Source organism: Cygnus atratus, chromosome 2, assembly GCF_013377495.2.
Source record: "Cygnus atratus isolate AKBS03 ecotype Queensland, Australia chromosome 2, CAtr_DNAZoo_HiC_assembly, whole genome shotgun sequence".
Taxonomy (NCBI): domain Eukaryota; kingdom Metazoa; phylum Chordata; class Aves; order Anseriformes; family Anatidae; genus Cygnus; species Cygnus atratus.
The window spans coordinates 15230068-15251442 of NC_066363.1; the positions used below are offsets into that span (position 1 = coordinate 15230068).

At 39.9% G+C, this 21375-nt stretch overlaps 1 protein-coding gene across 1 annotated transcript in view; it reads left to right on the plus strand.

Moving 5' to 3' along the window:
• NRP1 (neuropilin 1) overlaps window positions 1–21375 on the plus strand; it is a 111889-nt gene that overhangs the window by 25562 nt on the left and 64952 nt on the right. The window contains 1 exon segment of the mRNA XM_035545500.2: window positions 19965–20146. Within this exon segment, the coding sequence (XP_035401393.1) occupies window positions 19965–20146 (182 nt within the window).

Consider the following 21375-nt stretch of genomic DNA (forward strand, 5'->3'; position numbering starts at 1 on the left):
TGAAAGTAGACAGGAACAAACCAAGGAGACAAAGATTATGTCAAAAAGGGTGAACAATACTGAAGTGATCATGATGCATCTATTCTTCTTTTCAAAATCCTCAGAGGAAACCCTCCTTTCCTTTTCTAGCTTGCAAGTGGCATGAGGAAGCTCATTTCAGACTCTTCCAGCCTGATGCTCTTCTCTTAGTGCTGGGTTTCCATCCCTGAGCCTCCTCTCTTGCATTCAGTTCAGGAATGGAGAGCAGACCCAGATTTAGTGACTTTCCTCCTCACCTGGCAGCAAAACAGGATGACTTCTCTTTCTCTGTCCGCCTCTTATACACATACTTTAATAGATCCCTTGCTAAGTGACAAACTGCAAGTGAAATTCAGGTAATGAACATGCCACCACTCTGGTCTGCTCAGTTCAGTTTTGAGGGTGCAAAACGTGCTTGCACACAGCCACAGATCAGCTTTTCAACTTGCATCCCAAACATAGCTGTAGCTGGGAGTTATTAGTATCGCAGAGTTAAATTTACTGTAGAAGACCAGTGAAAAATTTCAACAATTGCTTGAACAGTTGACTCTCTTGATTCACAAAAGCAGTATGATTACAGGGCAACTATTATATATACAAAGTCTGATTTGTGATATATGTATATAATCAATTGCAAATTATGTGCCTTTCAAACATCTGCTGGGGTTTATTGTGAGTCTATTAGAGGATATCTAATATCCAGTAAGAAATGATGTGTAAGAAATCCATCACCTCTGCTCTGGCAGGAGGGGTTTGCAATTCAAACAAGATGCTCTGTCTTTGTTATATAGAGCCTCTGCATTGGAGGATCTGAGACTTTCCGCTGAACCATCATGAAAATATTACAAAGACATTTCTGCTATAAAAAAAGCCCAGTACACAAACATACAGTACACAAAAATGTGTACAGCTTTAAAACAGGTAGTTTTCAAGTCAAAATTACAAAACCATTATTTTCATCAGCTGCTAATATCCCAAGGGCTGTTCCTTTAGGAATACTATCTGAGAACATAGATCCCCTTTGCTCTTAGGAGTCTGATGTACAAATCTTGGAAGCAGGATGTGTACAATGCATAGGGAGGTTTGTGATTTCTGGTTTTAAGCACGTTTTGTCAAACCACCTCAATTTACAAATTCCATGTTCTTCACTGGAGCAAGAACACTTGAAACTGCATTTCAGCTGCAAGACATAAAGGCAGCTATTAAATAAGCCTTGTGCTACATGTTTCTAGGTGTACTAAGGAGGACTTGCCTTGGGCAAGGCCTCCAAGGGTTAAATTGTGTCCACTTAAATTGATAGAGCTGTGTCAGTTTTTGACTCTGGTGGAGCTGTAGCAGCCAGACAGGACACCACGTGAGTCCCCCAGCTACCAGCATCCATGGAGTTCCATAAAAAGAAATAGAGACAAGGAGGGTGTGATGGCTGAATGCAGATTTTTGGGCCTCCCTTTTGGGCCAGGTTCCTGCCTGGTCCTCCATGCAGGAGCGCCGCTGCTCAGCTCCCCTGTTGCTCCCAGGTTGAGTTGCATGGCAGACTGATCTGGCTGTGGTTTTCCCTTTTTGTTCTCAGCCTAAAGTAAGTTCCATCATCTCTGTGAGAATTTAGCTTATGCTGAGACCGTGGGATCGGGACCATGGCTTACCCTGTTACACCTAATTAGCCCTGGGAGTTCATCTCCACCGCACAGAAGGCCAAGAATATAGGTAGCTTTAAGAAAGAAAATTCAGGATTTGCAAGGAAGATGTAGAATATCCACAATTACATTTCATATGATACAAAATAATTAAGGGATATAAGCCATAATGGTTTGTGGCACAATCCAAGTTCTAACAGATGGGGATACGATGAAATTTCCCCACGGGAAAGTGATTTTGTAATTGTAGAGGTGGGTGTATTCCTTTTACTTCTGTATTTATTTTAGCTGTGCATTTATGTTTGTATAAACATTAAGGAAAAACATCAATCTATAACCTCTGGGTATTTTTACCATTTCTTTAAAATACAGAAGCAATTGCTGCATACTTCTTAAAGAATAAAAGGGGAAAAAAATTAAAACCCTCATTTTTCCCCACCCACACGTTTCTCTTCACTTCAGAGATCCCAGCCCTCAGATTGCCCCTCCCTCTGCAAAAGCCTGGGAAAAGATTCACAGGCACATGTGAAAAATGATAGTTTCACATGGCTGCAGTAGGTTCACATCCTTATTATGTAAATGAGTGGTTTTGGTTTGGGCGTCTCTTTTGTGGTTTTTGTGCAGATGGTTAAATACTTAAACACAGTGGGCCAAAGTGTTCCTACTGGAATTTCACTGGCTGTGGCTAAGCTACACCAGGAATTGAAACAGGCAATGGAACCCAAATCTACTTTTGCTCATAATGAAATGGCCAAATGGGTAATGGGATTGCAGCACAGTAGCAGGGAGGGAAAAAGCAACCACGGACAGATTTCCCTTTGTCTGTTCAGTAATTAATGAAGTACCTGGTGCACAATAGATCTGAGGAACCTCGCCTTGCTGCTGTGATCTGTACTTCCTCCAGACAGGTAAGCACAGAGCTGTGTGTGCTGGAGACTGAGTAATTAGCCCAAGCAAGCTGTAAAATCTTTAGGAAGCAAGTGGTGTCTGTTTTCGTTTGCACAGGATGCCAAGAGATGTATTTAAAGTGTGAGAGTCAAAGGTCAGTTTGACATCATGTACTCTGAGCAAGATTCCTGTTTCGTGTTAGAAATACCGGCTGAGAGCCGTGAAGCTATTGTGCTTGATAAGGAGCAGGATTAATCTGCAGCAAGGAAACTTTAGGTTCAATATTATGAAAAATGTTGTAACTGCGAGATCACTTAAGCAAAGTAGCAGGCTGTCAAGGGAGACAGCCGAGGCTAGAAGTGACACTTTTCCGTCAGAGATGGCTTGCAGAATAATTAATAAGTGTTTCTCTTTGAACAGGGAGGGGTGTGGGGCTCCGCTAGAGGTCCCTGCCAGAGCAAATGAGCCCGCCAATGGAGCAGGCAGGCTGGGGCTGAATGCCTCGCACAGATAAAACGCAGCTCCCTGAAAGGAGTCTTCCAGCCTCTTCTCAGCTTGTGTTACATATTCTAAATGTAAATTGAATGCAAATACTTTGAGCTGCTCACTACAAAGCAGCCTACAGTCTCCTGCGCCACATCTGACCCGCTGGAAATTTAAGGGGACATAATAATGGTTCGTATAATTCTTTCAGAACTAATTGGGTTACGACAGGGAAAAAGGCTGCCCCAATCTCTATGATTTCTTGTGCCTGTTTCATATTTATTTCCATTATTTCTTGTTTCAGTTACAGTATTTCTAAGTTTTTCACCAGTCCCTTCCACTTTCAGAGTTAATGAATGTGTTAACATTGCATTCAGTGACAAAATGCATAGGCTGTATGTGAGGCTGAAGTTCTAAATATTCTGCTAAGGTTTTTATCTTCAGATTGCTCAGGCTTATCCGCTTGCACTAAACCGGTGATAACAGCGTATCTTTCTTTCTGTCTTTGCTCTGGAAAGATAAAATTTGTCATTTCCTAGCATTATATCCAAGTGCGGAAAATTGCAAAACAAATACATTACCTCTGAATTATTTGGGGGGGACAGTGTGTGTTAAATTCAATTTCAAAATCAAATTGCGTGAGGTTAAATCTCAGTCCCTAATTCGTGCCAACAAAATTGGCAAATCATCTTAACAAAGGGCCAAAGAATTATTGCCTTGATAATAACAGCAAATTTGAACTTGGCAGTTTTATAGATTGGCCTGTGTCTAAAAAGCCCATGGCTTTCAGAAGCTTTAGTAAAGGTTGTTCTCCACCATCACCAATGGAGCGGTGCTTCACAAAAGCAAACATTCATTTTGCCCACTAACAGGGGGGTTGGCAAAGTGAAGGGGGGCATATGCAACACAAAAAAATAATCCATAGCTTTCCATCCACTGCACCCTAGAAAGCCACAACCCAGGGAACTAGAAGAAAGAGATCAAAAGGCTTTAAAAATGTCAGGTGACAGGATCTTATTTAAATTATTAGGTGAGATGCATTCTTGCTTTTAACTATAGCAAAACATATCACGTGGCCTGTTTACCTCTCTCCCTTTTATGCTGTTTTTGACAGGCTGGTGCAAATTGCATGTAGAAATTGTATTTCTGCTTTCCAGCATCACTTTGGATAATGTTTGAAAACATGTTTTTGTAAAACAGTGTAATATTCAAAGGTACTTGAATCATGTAGAAGCTGGAGGATTTGTAACATACTCTTTACCAGTATTGACTGAGATAAAACTAATTTGAAACTAAAGGAACCTGCCTTAGGTGAGACTCAGGGAATGTAGGCACTTGGGAAATATAAGAAGGCTTATCTGTAATTTTGTTAAGTGATTCAACTTCAAGAATTACGCATTTCTAATTCACGTGCATGTCTTAAAAGTTTGGGGGGTTTTGAGCTTGCAACAACTGAAATCACTAAATCCATATAAGAAGAGTTTTTTTGTTGTTGTTATTTATGTTGGCTTATTTGCAGCAAGTTAGATGCTGGCCCAACTTGATGTCATGCTGAGGAACAGTAAAACCGTTCTCCGCATCTCTGTGTCCAAGCTCTATGCGGCTAAATCCTTTTTCACACGAGTAGGCTCGCTGACATAAACAAAACCAGGGTGGTACAGTCTAACTCTTAAAGTATTTCATGAACATATCAGTTCTTGATACTGTTGTTCTTATCGCAGGTTTTGTAAGGTAAAACACATGGCCTGGGTAAGAGACTGGCTGAGTATTAAACTTCTCTGGTTTACTGAGTAATTTATGTTTCTACATCATGTGAGTAGTGGATAGTACAGATTTAATAAAGCACCAGTCAGCTGAGACTGATGTGTTTAAAATGAAAGAAATGGAAATAAAAGGTCATCGATTTACACATGATTGACGATCACACTTAAAAACAGTTTTCTTCATACCTTCTAATTAGGGGTTTGCATGTCTCCATGTCTGTGTATGAAGAGTGGGCTGAAATGAGTGCAAAGACCTCTGCACCATTCTGTCTTCCTTACTTATGCTAATGCTCCAGGGATTCTTCCATAGAATAACACAAATATTATGGAATAAGAAAAACAGGATGGGCTATTTTTAGGATTCATAAGAAACCATTGTCACTTACCTTATAGCAACTCTCTGTTTTTCTTCATGCAAGGGGTGTTGGTTTAAAGCATGGGCAGGGGACTGCAAAGCTGAAGCGAGCGGGACTTGCATTCTCAGGGATTAAAAGCATTAAAATCTGTGTTGGAGAAGAGCAAGCTTAAGCTCTGGGTGTAAAGGGCACCAGTCATACTGGGTGACAGGCACTTCACAGACAGCATGACTTGCTGTAGGGAAGTGTTTCGCTAATGGTGCCTGCTTCCTCTCCTGATACCCCAGGTAGCTAAGGCAGCACCTGCATGGCAAACAGAGAGAGTCCTTACAACGTGACAGGCTCACGGCAAGGCTGGCAGGGAATACTGTTAACCTCACAAGCCCTGATGTGACTGAAGAGCCTCGAGATCTGTATGGGAGACAAGTCTCAAAATTAACAGCCTCATTAATCAAATCACAATGTTTTGACAACTTCATGGTGTGTATGCAATCTATCTTATACACAATTTGGCTAAGGCTTTCATGAAACAAGATGATTTTTGCTATAACTTTATGTGGTAAAACTCCATCCCACAGTACAATTACTGGGTTGTATGCTGATTATCAAAGGGTGAAAAAGCTTAATCAGCTGAGCTTTGAAACTAAAATACTGCCAGGAATGTGAAGGAGGTATCGCATCTCCTTGTTTCCTATTTGTTTTTTCTAGCTGATGCATAGCCATCCTCATCACTTGCTTAGAAAGTCTGGGGAAGGGTGTCCAACCTCTCACACCTGGGCTCAGGTACAGGACATAGCCCTCCTCACAGAAGAAATCCTTTGAATTCATTCACCAATTTGTTTAGTCAAGAGTGAAACACGTGGAAAACCTGCTGGGTCCCCTTAACACAGCACACCAATGCTTGTCCCTCAGCTCACCAAATCACCAGAGCAGCAGGATGCTCAGCACAGGGTAATTCAGGGCAATCCTTGGTCCCTCAGATGTCAGACAATCATTTTCTGCTCAAAAACAGACTCTCCCCCAGATCCTTTGTTCTTCAGGTTTGTCGTAAGTACCTCTTCTAAGGAGCTTAGGGATCACAGTAGCCTCCTCCCGCACCTAGGAATGTATGCAGAACACTTATTAAAGCTTTGGGGTTTTAATTGTGTAAATGTCTGCACACCTAGACAAGACTATATCCACAAGTATTTCTGGGTTATAAAGAAATGTTACTGCTTGTTATAATGTGCTTATGAGAATGAGGCATGATGTAGTGGCAGGAGTCGCACAGTGCCATATTTCATTACGCACATTTTGAAGTGGAGACTCACAAAAATACATAGTATTACAAGTCCCTTTGTCCTTCTTGCTCATTGTCCATTTGCAAAGGTAAAAATTTAAATCAAAGTTAGAAAGGATTAAGAGCAAGAACACAGTTCTTTCAACTACATTTAGCTATCTACAAAGGATGTATTAAATCGCTGAGTTAATGACAGTGTCACTGTCGTAGCCATCTCACTTCATCCAACACCTTCGAATGCTTTCAGGGAAATACCACTGATTTTCCAGACTAGGAAACTGAGGCACAGAGAAGTTAGCTGACACCTGGCTTCACTGAATAACAATGCCATGGGAACAGAGCCTGTGCTTTCAGCCTTCCAGTCCATTGCTTTGTGCTCTTTCTGCTGTCATCTCCCATCTCCATGAATGGCCCAAGCCCCATCACACTGAGGGTCAGACTCTGGCAGCTGATTGACTCCCAGCTTCTAACCTGCCACATGTTGGATGTCTGTGTCCACACTGCAGTCGAAGACATGACTGCAGTATCAGTAATGGTGCAAAAACTTTATCCAGTTAGTGGCAAAGCTGTAGTGGCATAGGTTTTATTGTCCCCAGTGGGAACATCCAGCACTGAACAGAGCCTATGACATTATTAGTACCTCAACCGGTTAAGTAAAAATAGCTCAGACATGTGTCCCTGTGCTGTAATCACATCTCCAAATGCAAGAATAGCAAATTCTGGTGGAAGTTATCACTGCTCTGAGCAGCAGCATTAATGAGAAATACTGTGATTTTCCCAGAGCATAATTCTGCACAGAAACCTTACTCAGATTCTTTCCAGCTCATATATCCTTTTGTTGTTGGCACACGAGGCTCTTCCATGATCCTTATTCCTATGGGAAAAAGAGACAATCCTTCATGAATTCCTCTCTTATCCCGCTGCTAGCTCTGATTTTGGTGAATTGCCATGCGGAATTTTCACAGGGGAAGGGCCAAAGGTTTGAAATATTTCTCAAAGTCGTCTGCTTGGTGTGCTTCCTAAACCAGACATGTGGCAATCATGCAAGGAGGGGGAAGGACACTTCATGGTGTCTGTTTTAGGAGAAATGTGTCGTAAAAGAGAAAAAGATGAAATATGGGATATTATATGCCAAGGACGTGAAAATCCAATTCTTTGGAGCTGTTTCAGGAATCTGTTTGCCTCAACATGTGTTGTTACTGTGAGTTGGGCAAAGTTTTGCCTCAGTAATATTCTGCTAGTCTCTTAACATCCCTTTGTTCAGAGAGAGAAAGGAGGACCGGCTTTACAGTGCCCGTGAGACCCAGCTCAGGTTAAAGCTAATGAAGAACGCGTACATTTAATTTGTTGAAGGGGTTTTCTGCCTGTTTCAGGAAAGAGGGGGGGATTATTACCATTTCACCCCCTAATAAAAAACAGGATCCTGTATCTTGGAAATGTTTACAACATAACAAAATGAGGTTATGTTATGTTGTAAAATTTTAAAGGGGGCTGTGCACTGACACCTAGGCTCAAGGGGCGGGCAGAGACTTTGCTGCCAAAAGGAGTCCCGAGCTCCTTCTGTGCAAGCCAGACATCTCCGTGAGCCGGCTCAGGGGACTCGGTGCAAGGAAAGGGATGGGGCATTATCTCATTTCCTTCCCAGACTTCCTACTACTGTTTTGGACAATTTATACCTTTAAGAATGCATAAGGCAAACAAACCTTGTTCTCCCCAGTGTGTGAAAACCTGTCTTTTGCATTATTAAGCTGCAAAGGAAGGCCTGGCTTATCTTGCTCAGATTCTCTGCACGTACAAGAGGATCTGGCCCAAATGTATTTCACGGCTTGTCTGTCTGGGTTAGTGTGCTGCTTGCCGTGAGTGAAGGAGAGGAAAGAATCAATGCTTAATACCACAGAGCCTTACAGAGATTGCTCTTGTATGCTTATCACTACCAAATAGACAAAAAAAATAAATGCATTAATAGATACCTGACTGGAAGTGTAAATGAAACAAAAGCTATCGAATCAGGATTTTATCCATTTAATTGCAGAATAGGTGTTTTCATCAGCCTTATAATGGTTTATTGCCTTTCAAGGCTTGTTTATTGTAATTGATTAATGAAGACTTAGAGCACCACTCTCTTATGGGTTAGAAGGGGAATGAAGTTGCAATACCATCTATGTTCGTAATTCACTGTGTTACTGCAGGCTCCCTTGATATTTGAGATAATGCATTATTATAGCTCCCTGTCACACTGTCCATCTCCCAGAGCAGAAAGCAAGGACAGAAGCCTGACCCATGAAACACAGAAGGCAAGTCTACACCATTACCCCATGCTTGCTTGGGCCCAGTAACAGCTATTTCCAAAAGACTATGTTGTTGTCTGGATCACAGCTGTAGAAACAGACAGGACAAGGATGAGAGAGAGTGGTTCCAGGAAAACATTACTGTAGACCTGAAAAACAGCAATTCCTGTGTGAGTGCATTAGTTCTGACTTATGTTTTGTGTATAGAGTGTATATATCTATATATTATATAGATAATAAATATTATAATATACGTATTATGTATAGGTCCAAATGCTCAGAAAATTTAAAAGACTGTATCTCAAAAAGTTGCACTGATGAGGGAAGAAAAGGAACTGGAAAGACAAACTCCATCCCATCTAATGAATACTTCCTTGACATATGTGCAGCTCCCGCTGGGGATTTGAGCTGGCGCATTTATGCAGTATGGTCCCAATTATTGGAGCCCACGAGCTGTGTATGTGTTTGGGTTGTGTGTACGTTCATTACCCTGCTTACTTTCTCAAGTAAGTATTTAGTACTAGAAGAAAACTATGCAAAAATCCTTAGCAGACACTTGTGAATTCTGGCAGGTTTTCAACTCAGTTTCAAAACAGTGTAGGTCAATGCACCTCTGATGCAACTCAACTAAACCCTGTAAATTTGCACCAGGGATGACGCTGATCTGCTGTGCACATTTTCCTTCCTGAAAGTCATTGTCACATGCCTCTCTTTCTAAGGAAGACATTTTTATGAGAGGTGGATCACTGGGGTGGGTTTCTTTTGCATGGCTGATTTGCCCCATGCTCCAGCCGTAACAATGCAGTTTCACTAGGTGCTGGGTCATACGGCTGACCTCAGCTAACAAGCTGTTCCTGTTTGTAGGCTACTGGGAATGTTTACTGGCCACTGTTTTCCTCCATTCTAAACACAGTTATTTCTCAAGACCCATATAAATCATAAGGTCACAAAACTCATAAAAACTGTGACATTCACTGTGATACAGGATACAAATGAACTAACTTCAGGCTTAGCAGCTTTAAACATCTATGATATATTTCACCATAATATAAATATATTCTTTGAAGTTATATATACTTTTTAGTTCAATGATACACACATTAAAATGGTAACAAAATTGCTCAATGGGACAAAATTTTATATACTGACGTTCCAAACTGGTGCAGTTTAACCGAGCTCTCTTAACAAAAAAACAAATGTACTAGAATTGTGCTAAACTGAGCTTAAGAGAAATACTGATTTGTTTGCAGTAAACATTAAGTATCCATGTACTTTATAAGAAAATGATGCTGAGGATGTTATTGAATTTCTTAACGTAGACTTCAAGACCAGAACCTTATGGTGAGGTTTGAACTAACATGCTGGATTGATAAACCCATGTGTGCAAAAACCAACTATACCTATAAGAAACACACTCAGTTATCAATACTAGTTCTATTCATAATGTCTGTACTGAAGCTGGACAACATATCAGTAGAAAATAATTGGTAGCCATTATGTATAATATATATATATATTATATAGTTTAATTTGCAGAAGTTTTCATTCTGCTTCTCTGTTGTCATTTGCTTTAGTTGTTTTGAAATGCCTGTGCTGAAAGTTTCTCAGGCTGCTTCTGTGCACAATAATGAACTTTGGAAAGAGAGAGCTGAAATGATTCAGTCTTTTTTAGTTCAAGGAATATAAAAACTCATGCAGTGGGAAGCACACATACATGCATTCACATGTTCCCATTGCAAAACAGAAGAACCGTGGGACTTTTTTCAGGCAGCTCTTCAGACCAGTTACTGAGACCAGGGGGATGAAATTTGAAAGCAGCCTCCATGAGTAAATGTTCTTTGCGCTGTTCTTGCAAAATATCGTTTAGATTTCCCAAAGCCATGGCTTCTTTAAAGTTGCCAGCTACACATATTACTCATGCTGCTTAAGGGCTGTTTGTTAAAGTGGCAATGTACACAACCAGATGATTTTGTGCTGAGATAACAGCCCGCCAGGAAGCATGCAGACATTGTAAGTGGGTTGATCTCTGAACTACAAATGCTTCTTATTCAGCTTTGTGTGCCTCCCGTGCCAGAGTGCTTCTAGATGCTATGGTCAGACACTTTGTCTTTCCATGTTTGTATTATATGAGAGAAGTAAGGAGAGAGGGTTTTCATCTCTAAGTGTTACAAGAAACTGCCAAAGGTCTTCTCAGTATTATGACAATATTTAGCTAGTAATTCCCCAAATTTCACACACCCTAGGAATTAATTTTCAAGCTAGAAAAGCTTTGAAAATTTTGATCTTCTTTATTGAATTCAAATATGTTTTTTTTTCTTTGACGATAACTTACGAGTCCATGTTCCCCACCAAAAACAAACAGAAAGGAGTTCTAATTAAACGCTGACAGCTCAAAAAAGTCAGCAATGAAGCTGTATGTTCTCCAATAACTCTACTTCTTTGAAAGTATGCCTTACACCCTAGTTGTGTGACTATATACAGGTTTTAGATCCAGTTTCAGCAAAAATCAATGCATTCATTTACATGCGTCACACTTCCAGGCAAGCAGGACCAAGAGAAATCATTTATATCAATACCAACTGTGTATATGAAGACACTAATCCAACAGTGGATTTTTCATTTTGGCCAATGGCCTGCCCAAAGGGAAAGTGATGCAGAAAACAGAACAAAGAGAAAAACATTGAGAAATATTGAGTTCTGAGTGCCTAACACTGCATCCTTAATGCTCTCTTAATACAGTTCCTAACTGAAAATAAATGAATAAATACCCATCATTTTACTGCATTTACAGAGCTTCAGGACATGGTTGCCATGGAAGAAAATTGCCGTAACTTGTGTCCTAATGCTGATATGTATGTCTGCAATTTCCTTTCTCCTTTAGCCTCTTTTAGTTTCATTAATTACGGGTGTTGCTCAGAGGGGTTATAGACAGCCCACAAGGGAAAAATATTTGAGAGTTTCAAAAGCGTGAAACTTATTTTATGTTCTGAACTTTCACAGTTTCTGTGAAAAGCTAACATCTACCTAATACTTTTGAAAGTCAAGTTCCTTAGGTTATGATTAATATACCACATAGATCCCAACAGGATAATTACAAATTAATCAGCAGTTCAAAACTCCCAAATGGAGTACTATAAGGTTGCCATCCCTTTAAAGCATTCCTTTTCTACTTTCATAGAAAGAAAAAATAATCACAGAAGAGCCTGATTTTGGTTTGATTCAGCCCTTTCTCTGTTCTTCAGGCATTTGAGGAACCAAACCTGAAGCTTCAATAACTTAGCAATTAACCAGGCTTTTTAGTGAATTCAGCAGTACTTGCTAACAGCGCTAATCCAACCACAAACCATTAAACTAGTTAGGCACATGAAAACAATGTTTAATGGATATAGAGGCATACAGATAAGAGTTTGGCTCCCTGCAACAGTGCGTGTGTATATAAGCACGAGTCTCTGTAAGTAATTTAGTCTAGCTCTCCTACAGAAATCACACAAATGTATTTGATTTTTAATTATGTGAGACTTTTCAGCCCCTTCTTCTAGTTGTACGGTTTAAGAAAACTTCCAAGTTTTGAGCCTCTGTTAAGAAGCTTTATTTGACACCCACAGAAGCTGCTAGGAATCTTTCCATTATTTCAGAAGGAGCTAGACTGACGTTACTTAAAACACGATATCTGGCTATCTAGGCTTTGTTCCTTGCTGCTTGCAAAATTTCTAGAAGGCTGTTGGCACTCCATCTCTCTCCTCTGTCTCCACATATGTAAAATGAGAATGACAACTTCACCTCAGAGGAATGTTGCAAAGCTTCACGTATAAACAGATTGGCATACTTGGGTGAAGTTGCTCAACTAACGAGAAGTGTTCTGATGGATGGGCATCTCTTGGGAGGTCATAAAAACAAAAACAAAACTCTGTAATTGAGTTTGGGGAAATTATTTTTGGGGCTTTCATAAGCCAAGTCTTATGCAAGATGATTGATTGTGCCTCCTTTTTTCTCTCTCTTATCACCTATAATATCTTTCCAAATCTAACCATGTTGACTTAGTGGCTTTATACATAACTAAACCACAGCATAACCCTCATACCTGAAATGTGCATACAAAGGAGCACAAAACTAAAATATAGTCAGTGATAAAAGCAATTACTTAAAAAAAGAAATGGACTTTGTTCCAGTTTCTTAAGTCCTTAGCTGGCTCAACATAGATAAAGTAGCTATGAAAGAACCAGTAAAATTTAGCCGGCATTTTATTTTGTGAAGAACACTGGGAAGTTGGCAAGAGGTAAGATTTTGCAGTGAAATAGGGAGGTGAACAAGTTGTAAATGACTCTAATATCTTCCAGATGGCATATTTTACTTGTGAACTGAGTTTAGAGTAATTAGAGGCATGTGAATTTCCTATAAATACTAAACTTCACCAGTTTGACACTAGAAAGCTCCATCGTCTCTGAAGCCTTTCAACTCCTAAGTGTTTCTTTTTCCCCACTTAAAGTGGAAGTCATGGATTTGTAAATTTGTCTTATTTGACAGACAGAAACCTTTTTCTGTGAAAATACAGCATTTTCCTATGCCAGAAAGTTATGAACTGAAGTTCCTCACTGAAGAGGTTTAAAATTGAATGTTTCTTCCCAGAAGACATTTTCATTTTTATATACTAGAATCATTATATTATAATTTATTACAGTGTGTGACAAGCAATGAAATCAGTGGAGTTTGCCCTAACTTCAAGATCAGATCATTTCATTGGTAAAATGATTTTTGCAGATAGACATGCTGAAGACCTTAGCAGATGAATTTTGCTCTTACTTCCCCTAGGACTCTGCAAAACTGAAATGGTAAAACCTGGTCCACAGCCTCCGATTCTGTGTGACATTGTTACATTCATTCCTGGACTGAATCCTGGTGTTCACATTTCTGTTGAAGAATTTTCCAGGTTTTATTTGGTGTAAATAGAATAGAACTAAATAAATATAAGGAAAAATATTCTGTCACCACTTCCACCCCCTTTAACCATACATCAGTGTAAACTGGCTTAGATCCATGGACATAAAGGGGCTAATCTCATTTGCAGCAGCTGAAGATCTCTCTGCTGTTCTCAGTGGAGCAGTATAGATAAAAGTACAGATATAATCTTGCTTATTTAGTTCAGATCTTTGGTTCTGCCAGTCCCAGGTATTCAAAACACATGAGCCAAACAACCAGAAGCATGTGATAAGATGAAGGATAATCGGATTTTAAAATAGTAGTGATTATTTTTATTACTTCTGGGTTTTCAACTTTTATTGGTTAAGGTATGTTGTATATCAGATTCCCCGGCCCTGCAGAGAATTAAAAGCTTGATTTTAACATAAAAGGTCAAATCCCAAAGCATTAGATGATTCCAGAAACCAGCGTAATAACAAAACCATTGCTAGCATTAGTTGTAATCAAACTGTTACAGTGGGTAACTGTAGATCTTCATTGATGTCTTTGTTACATCTTTTCTCTTTTTCTCTACAGCATTGTCTCGCACTAAAATAGAACCTCACTAGTTCATTCTTAATGGGGACCCACTGTCAGTTAATGGCATTAGTAAATTACTGAACAGTGGCCAAATCCCAATGGCCTTATTCCCAGAAATCTCTTAGGTTGACAGGAGCTCAGCATGAGTAACTTCAGTGAGTTTTGGCCCTGGATGAAGACCATGAAAACAGCAGCTTAGAGAAGACCAACTGAAACAAAAGCCTCCCAGATTGACAAGGATTTCAGTAAATTACAAATCATTAACTGATTACAAATTGCTAATTTAAATATCCAGCACTTCAGAGAACTGTGTGATTCAGATGATATACTGTTTCCCTCAGGGTGCTCCATCCACACTGTGAATCCTGCAAAGCCAGAACCAGCTTAAAAGATTCCTGCCATGGGAGCTCGCTCCCAACTCCCCTGTTTGCACAGTGTGCGTGGCCTGGCTGGTGCTAATTCAACTGTGTGTGTGTTCCCACTCTGAGAAATGATCTCCTGGGGTTTCAAATAGATTTAAGAAAGAAAGCAAGAAAAACAGAATGGTCATTTCACTCATTCTGCCAAAGACATGTCCACATCAACAGCTGACTTGGCAGGATGGAGGAAGACTTCTGTTGGGAAGTCTTCTTGCAGTGGGAGTTACCTCCCCTCTGGGTGGACACTGCCACCGAGAGTCCAAGCCACCAGCAAAGGCTGCCTCTTCAGCACCCCCTCAGAGGTGTCACCTCACCAGGGTTGGGGACAGGAGCCCTGGAGAGCAGTCGGGCTGTGCGAAAGCTCTTATGTAGAACAACCTGACAGACGCTGAGGTTCCTGGCAGAAAAACAGCCTCTTTGGGGCTGTGCCTAATTTTTTTATTTTTAACAGCATGTGCTTCTTTTTCTTGTTGCTAATAAACTGGGATTAAGGTTGGTATCCCTTGAGTGCCTGCCGTTCTTAAGCTCTTAGCTCTGGGATACAGATTGCCTTGTGCCACAAGCACTGCAGTAAATCCCACACCGCTAACCTTCAGTCACTAATGGGGCACAAATCCACAGAGCAGAACCACTCGAAACTTGTTATTTAACTTTCCTCTTCCAATGCCTTCTGTTCAGCTAGGATGGAGAATTGTGAGGAATAAAAAAGTTTATTATAGAATAAAGGCAAAAGAAAGATATATTCTGGGAAACAAATTCTCATAACCAAGGATAGTCTGTCCAGCATGGATAATTTGAATCAGGGAGAGATTTAACAACTTGTTGAAAGGGGAATCAGAGAAAGAAAAGAAACAGAGAGGTGGAACATCTTTTCATTCTAACAGGTGAATAACCAAAATATTCATAACTGCCCTATAGGTGAATGTCATAGTAGGCTGCAGAAAAATACGGCATATTCAGATGTAAATTATAGTTGTATACACTTCACTGATTGCTTCATAACATAAATTTACATTTCAGCTGAGTTCTACGTAGGTCTTAGGAAGGATTTTTTTTTAGGCAAAAGGCATAAGCTTTTGCTGCCCTAATAATAGGAAAATGTGCAGAAGCATGTAGCTTGGCAGAGTGGCTGGCTGCAGCACTGGCAGGGCTTTCCAGCACTCTCACTTCCCTTCACGTTGTGCTGTGGTGCATTTCAGTGGTCGCCAGCATGTTCACAACTGAAAACAGACGTGAGCACTGTTATCACCTACTAGAAACTGGAAATGAAAAATCCACCAAAATCTGTATTCGGCAGCTGTTTATGTTTTTTTCATTGCCCATTGCTCATTTTTATAGGTATGGGTTGGCCTTTTCCTTGAACCTATAACTTACACTTTCAAAAGAAAAAAAAAAAAAAGAGCATGCTTTTTGCAATTCCTTCAAGAATTTGCAGAGGAATTCTAGATTCCCTCATCACTCCAGTGGGAATATGTCCCAGCCATTGTGTTGCTGAACCATGAAATTAGGACCGCCTAGTGAGAGCATGCCCAAGCACTGGCTGGGAGGAGTGGGGCAGCACAAGATCCCTACCCTGAGCTTCAGCAGGCTTCCCTCGAGAGACTACCCCAAACAAAACCGAGAGTTTTATTACAATGCTAACTGAAAGTGAACACAAGTGGGATATCTGGAGAGACCCAGGCAAGCAAAAGGGAATGCTTTTTGCATGCTGGCATAGCGGCTCCATGAGTAAACCCGCTGACAAGCCACTGGCGTGGGCACACCTTTCCTATTTTCACACATGAACTCATGTGCTAGTCTTTCACCTGAAACTCAGAGCAATGGTTAGCACCGTGTTTATATTTACATCTCCATGCCATAAACCCTAAAGGACTATAACATTACAAGAAATAATTGCCACACCATTGGCAGCAGTAACTGAGCGAAGAATTGCCAAGTGGGAAATCTGAATTTGCAAACTCAGTACTCTGGGCTGTGTGCCAAGGCTGTCTGGGCGCTGCAGAGGTGACACATTCAGGCTCCTCACAGGGAAGCCAATGTGCCAACTGCATCCCTGGCACAGCATCTTCTCCTGACATACTTATGGAGAAGAACTGCTACCAAGTCCAGAGGGAGATGCAAGCTGCTTTCTGAGCTTCCTTGGCAGAAACTCCACTTTCGAGTTGTGACTGTACTTTCCCCTATTTACAAGAACAGTTGTTTGTGATACACTACGGTCTCGTAGGATATTGAAAAGTGCAAAAATGACAGTAGGACTTCGGTTTCCAAGGATAAACTAGTAAAATCCAAAGTTAATTTCCCTATAACAAAAATACTCAGTTACTGCAGCCCAGATTTCAGATGTTGCTGCCAGTGTGGGAGAATTCAAACCCATTGTTCACCCATGGTGAAAGCCATGATCCCTAAAACATGAAGGTTGTAGGGACTATCTCTAGTGCTTCCCTTTTTCAAATCTTACTTCATACCTATTGTCTCACATCTAAACTCTTCTGTCTGTCAGTAATTTTTCAGAGCAATAGAAAAAAAAATCCTCCAATTTCTGCAGGCCTGCATGACCTATAACTTGCAAAATCCATTAGAAGATAGCCTTTTTGTAACCAAATTGTTTCATTTACAACTGCATAGCAGCCAGAAAGAGCACTGTAAATTACAGTTCTGTCACTATAAGGGACAATGGAAAGGTGTGGGCAGGCTATTGCTGTAGAGGAGGAAACCTGGGAGAGCAATAGAATTTAATTTGAATGTTTTTTGCCTAATATTATTTCATATAATAGCAAAGCTGGTACTTACTCATCGATGATTTTTTTAGTGGTATATGAAAGCTTTAGTAAGACTGTAGAAGATTGTTTATTCTTAAGGTGCAGCAGAAGAAAGATGCTGAATTCAAACCTTTTTTTTCTTTCTTTCTTTATACAAATAGTAAAGTCATGGAAAATTGGATTAACATTTATAGATAAAATTGTTCATAATATGTAACAATTCAGCAGTAGAGTTCTCAATATTAATTTGAAAAATCAGGTACTTTTGAGGCTTGAGCACTGAATGGCACCTGGGTAACTGATGAAGTAATGCTGTCAGAGAAGAGCAAAGAATGTCACTCAAAATCAGAAAGGGACTGACATATCTGAACCCCACTAATGTCAGAGGATGCAAAACACAAATAACTTTAAGCATCTGCTCTTGAGCTAGAAGAAAATTCTCTGCATCACAGTGTTTGGAATGCTGTGGTTTTGAGTGGTTACTCTTTCTCTTTAATAAGCAGTTAAGGATATGGAGAAAGGTTGTCTAGTTAAAAAGTCTTAACACTTATTATTCCTTAGGGTCTGAAAACCAGCATCCTACAGCCCTGAGTGCATCCAATAGGTATTCCAAGGAACTTAGAGCTGGTATTCTTAAGTATATTTCTAATGGGAAAAAAAAAAAAAACACTCTTTCTGAAGTCTTCTAATAACTCCTTTCACAACTTTCAGATCCTCCTATCCATCACAATGAAATTGTAGCAAGAACAGAGGTTTCATTAAAAAAAATGCAGGTTACTCAAAGAGTTTGTAAAATTCTCTCATAAATGAACATTTCCTCTTTGTATTTCCACCAATTTGAAATGGGACAGTGAAGCTAGCTGAGCAATTGCTACTAGAAAAATCAAATACATAGGGGGAAATGCAGTTAACACAATATTTCACATATGTTAATGCTTACAGTTCCATCAGTGTCAGCTTTATTTTCTACTTGATATACACCAAAGCTGGCACACAGTTTTAACTGATGAGGTAATGTCATTTTTAATTTAAGGAGCCTTAAGCTGGCCACTTTAACTAGTGATATCATCTTTGCAGTTGTCTCACGGGACTTCATGTAAACATAAGTAATATGCCCTGGACGGTTTGGAACAGGGTTGTTAAAAATGACATTGGTCATCACAAAGACATTCTTTTTCCTTTGATCTCTTTAAAAATGTCAGACACTTTATTTTACTGTCATTTTTAGCTCTTCCTTGTATATTAATATGTTCAGAACATTTCAGTGAACCTAATAGTAGAATAAAGGTCTAAACAAATTAATGGCTACATTTTAATGTCAGTTGTAGTAGGCTAATGAAAAGTAAATGAGATTGTCTGGCTAACAGCAACCTGTTAAGTAAAACGGCAGCATGCCTGAGATACAAAGAATTACAGGCAGAGAAAAGCCTTTCACTACAATCCAACAGAGACCAGACCAGAACCCAGCCTCCAAATGCCACCGCATTTTAGGAAAAGATTAAACCAATTCTTCAGACTGTGTCTGCCCCTCCTTCCCACCTAGGGTTAAGTGAAATCATCTGCTAATAAAACTTAAAACCCGACTTGTCTCCGCACCTGCAGCTCATGCCTCTCTGTGACCATGATGCTCATTTGTATTCTCCGCGCTGGCTCAGTGCACCAAGATGCCGGGCTCTCCCCAGCCCACTGAAATCCAATTTGTGAGACCCAGCCTCACGTATTGGCACTTCTGGTCACCCAGCTGAGGAACCCCAACATGACTGGTGCTCCCAGGCCTATCAGTATTGCGTATTATTGCTTTTTCTTATGAAGTCCTTGAGAATCTAGCAAGTAACAAGAGAAGGATTTAGCCCAGCCTGTTCAGTAATCATATGCTGAACAAGCATAAATATTGTAGCGTGCTCTTCTTGATTCAAATACCTAAGCAAAGGTGATTTGTAATGAAATAAGTTTTGTCTGAGAAAACTGAAGTGTTGATTGATGTGTGGATTTTGAGATTCAAAATTATTTGTCCAAAGAACGGGGAAAATAACAGATTTTTCTATCACTGAGCTGCAACATGGTGGAGTTTTGAAGAAAAACTAATGTTTATGGATTTATTTATTATTCTGTGGACATATGTTTGGAGGACAGCATATGGAAATCAAAGTATTGTTCATAAAGAGCTCCAGCCAAAAAGACATTTTTGAATTCATAACAGAACTTCACAGTTTGAAAAGAATGCTATGCATTATGTATTGATAACAACACTACACAGACAAAGAAACACAATTTAATAATACAGAATTGTGCTCATGAGATTTCCTTTTTTTTTTCTTGTTAATTGGTTACTTTAGCTGACATTGTCTGCAAGCATAATGGACACCATTCTTCCTAATAGTTCCATGTTGCCAGATGATGTCTACAGACATAATGTAGTCCATTTTAATTATTTCATTTTGCTTACATCTTTCAGCATAATGCATTTTCCAAGCAAGCTAGCATTTTTCTTGATTATCTATGTTGTGTTATGGTTTCTAAATTAATTAGGTCTCCTTCTTTCCTGGAAGTTAAAAGTTTCTTCCTTCCATTTATCTACCAGGTATGATTATGTTGAAGTGATTGATGGAGATAATGCTGAAGGACGCTTATGGGGAAAGTACTGTGGAAAAATTGCTCCCCCTCCTTTAGTGTCTTCAGGACCATATCTTTTCATTAAATTTGTTTCCGACTATGAAACACATGGAGCAGGATTTTCTATCCGTTATGAAGTTTTCAAAAGAGGTGAGAAACAATTTATTGTTATATAGCTGATCACTTTGTGATTTTTGCTTTCATCACAATTTTTAGGAATGGCAGGAATATGGGAAAATGCTTGAAAGAGAAAATTGTATTGCCCTTGTCATTGCAATGTGGAGCATGTATTCAATGGGTGTAAATCGTTATGAATCCAATGGTCAGCTGCATTTGAGGATTGACTCCTCTGGGTGTAATCTGATAGTCTTCATCAGCTGTTTGTTTGGATCTTCTTAAAACCATTAGCTTTCTTCTTTTTTTGTGATAATAATTGCTGTATGATTTACCATGTTACTGCCTTAACAGCACCTTCTGAGTCCCCGTCTTATTCTGGTTAGTGCTTTGCTCTGCATTCCCAATAGACAGCTGTGAGCTCAGAAAGGACCAGAGTACACATGGGCAGCAGATGATGTTGCTGTTCCTTTCACAAATCGTGTTTGGGAGGTAAGGGAGTGGGGAAGGTCACACAGTTCAGAAATTTGTCCTACTGGATGCCTGTGCAGGGAGCACAGATAGCGGTATAGGGTGCAAAAAAGGCCCAGAGAAACAGTCCAGGGTTAACCAGACCTATAGACAGTCTTTCTTTGATAATTCTCTGAATCAATAGCTAAAAGGACCATGAGATAATTTTTTGGCATATGCTTTCCCTATAGTTGGATGGAGATAAATAATTCATATATCCCATTCCTGAAGAATATAGGACCACAACCAGATAGTATACAAAAAGACAAGAAGCTTAAGACAAGGCAAAACCAGCCAACCAACCGACCAACCAACCAAAATTAAATACTGACTTCAACATCAATGATTTGAGTCATATTTACAAAAGCAGATCAAAACTCCAAATTTCCAATGCAAACCACTCCCAGACATTGCTATGTTTTAAGAACCAGTTCAAGTCCCTTTTACGTACCTAAATCAGAGCTGGATTTTCAGTTGTGTTCAGCACACGCACTTGGCGGTAGCCGTACTGTTAATGAGGAGAATCTCAGTAGTGGGGTCTCTCTTCAGTTGCACACTAGTGCTGCTCTGCACAGTGCTAATTGGGGCCACAGACCTCTTGTTCACCATCTTCCTTGTCTGTAAATCCACTCTGGGCTCCCAGAAATTCTTTTGCTGACCTTTAGGGTCAAATTTTTTGAAAGAGCTCTGCATCCAAATGACACCAAGCTTTCCTGAAAAATATCTCTATTTATTTTGATGTCTTTAGGAGGCTA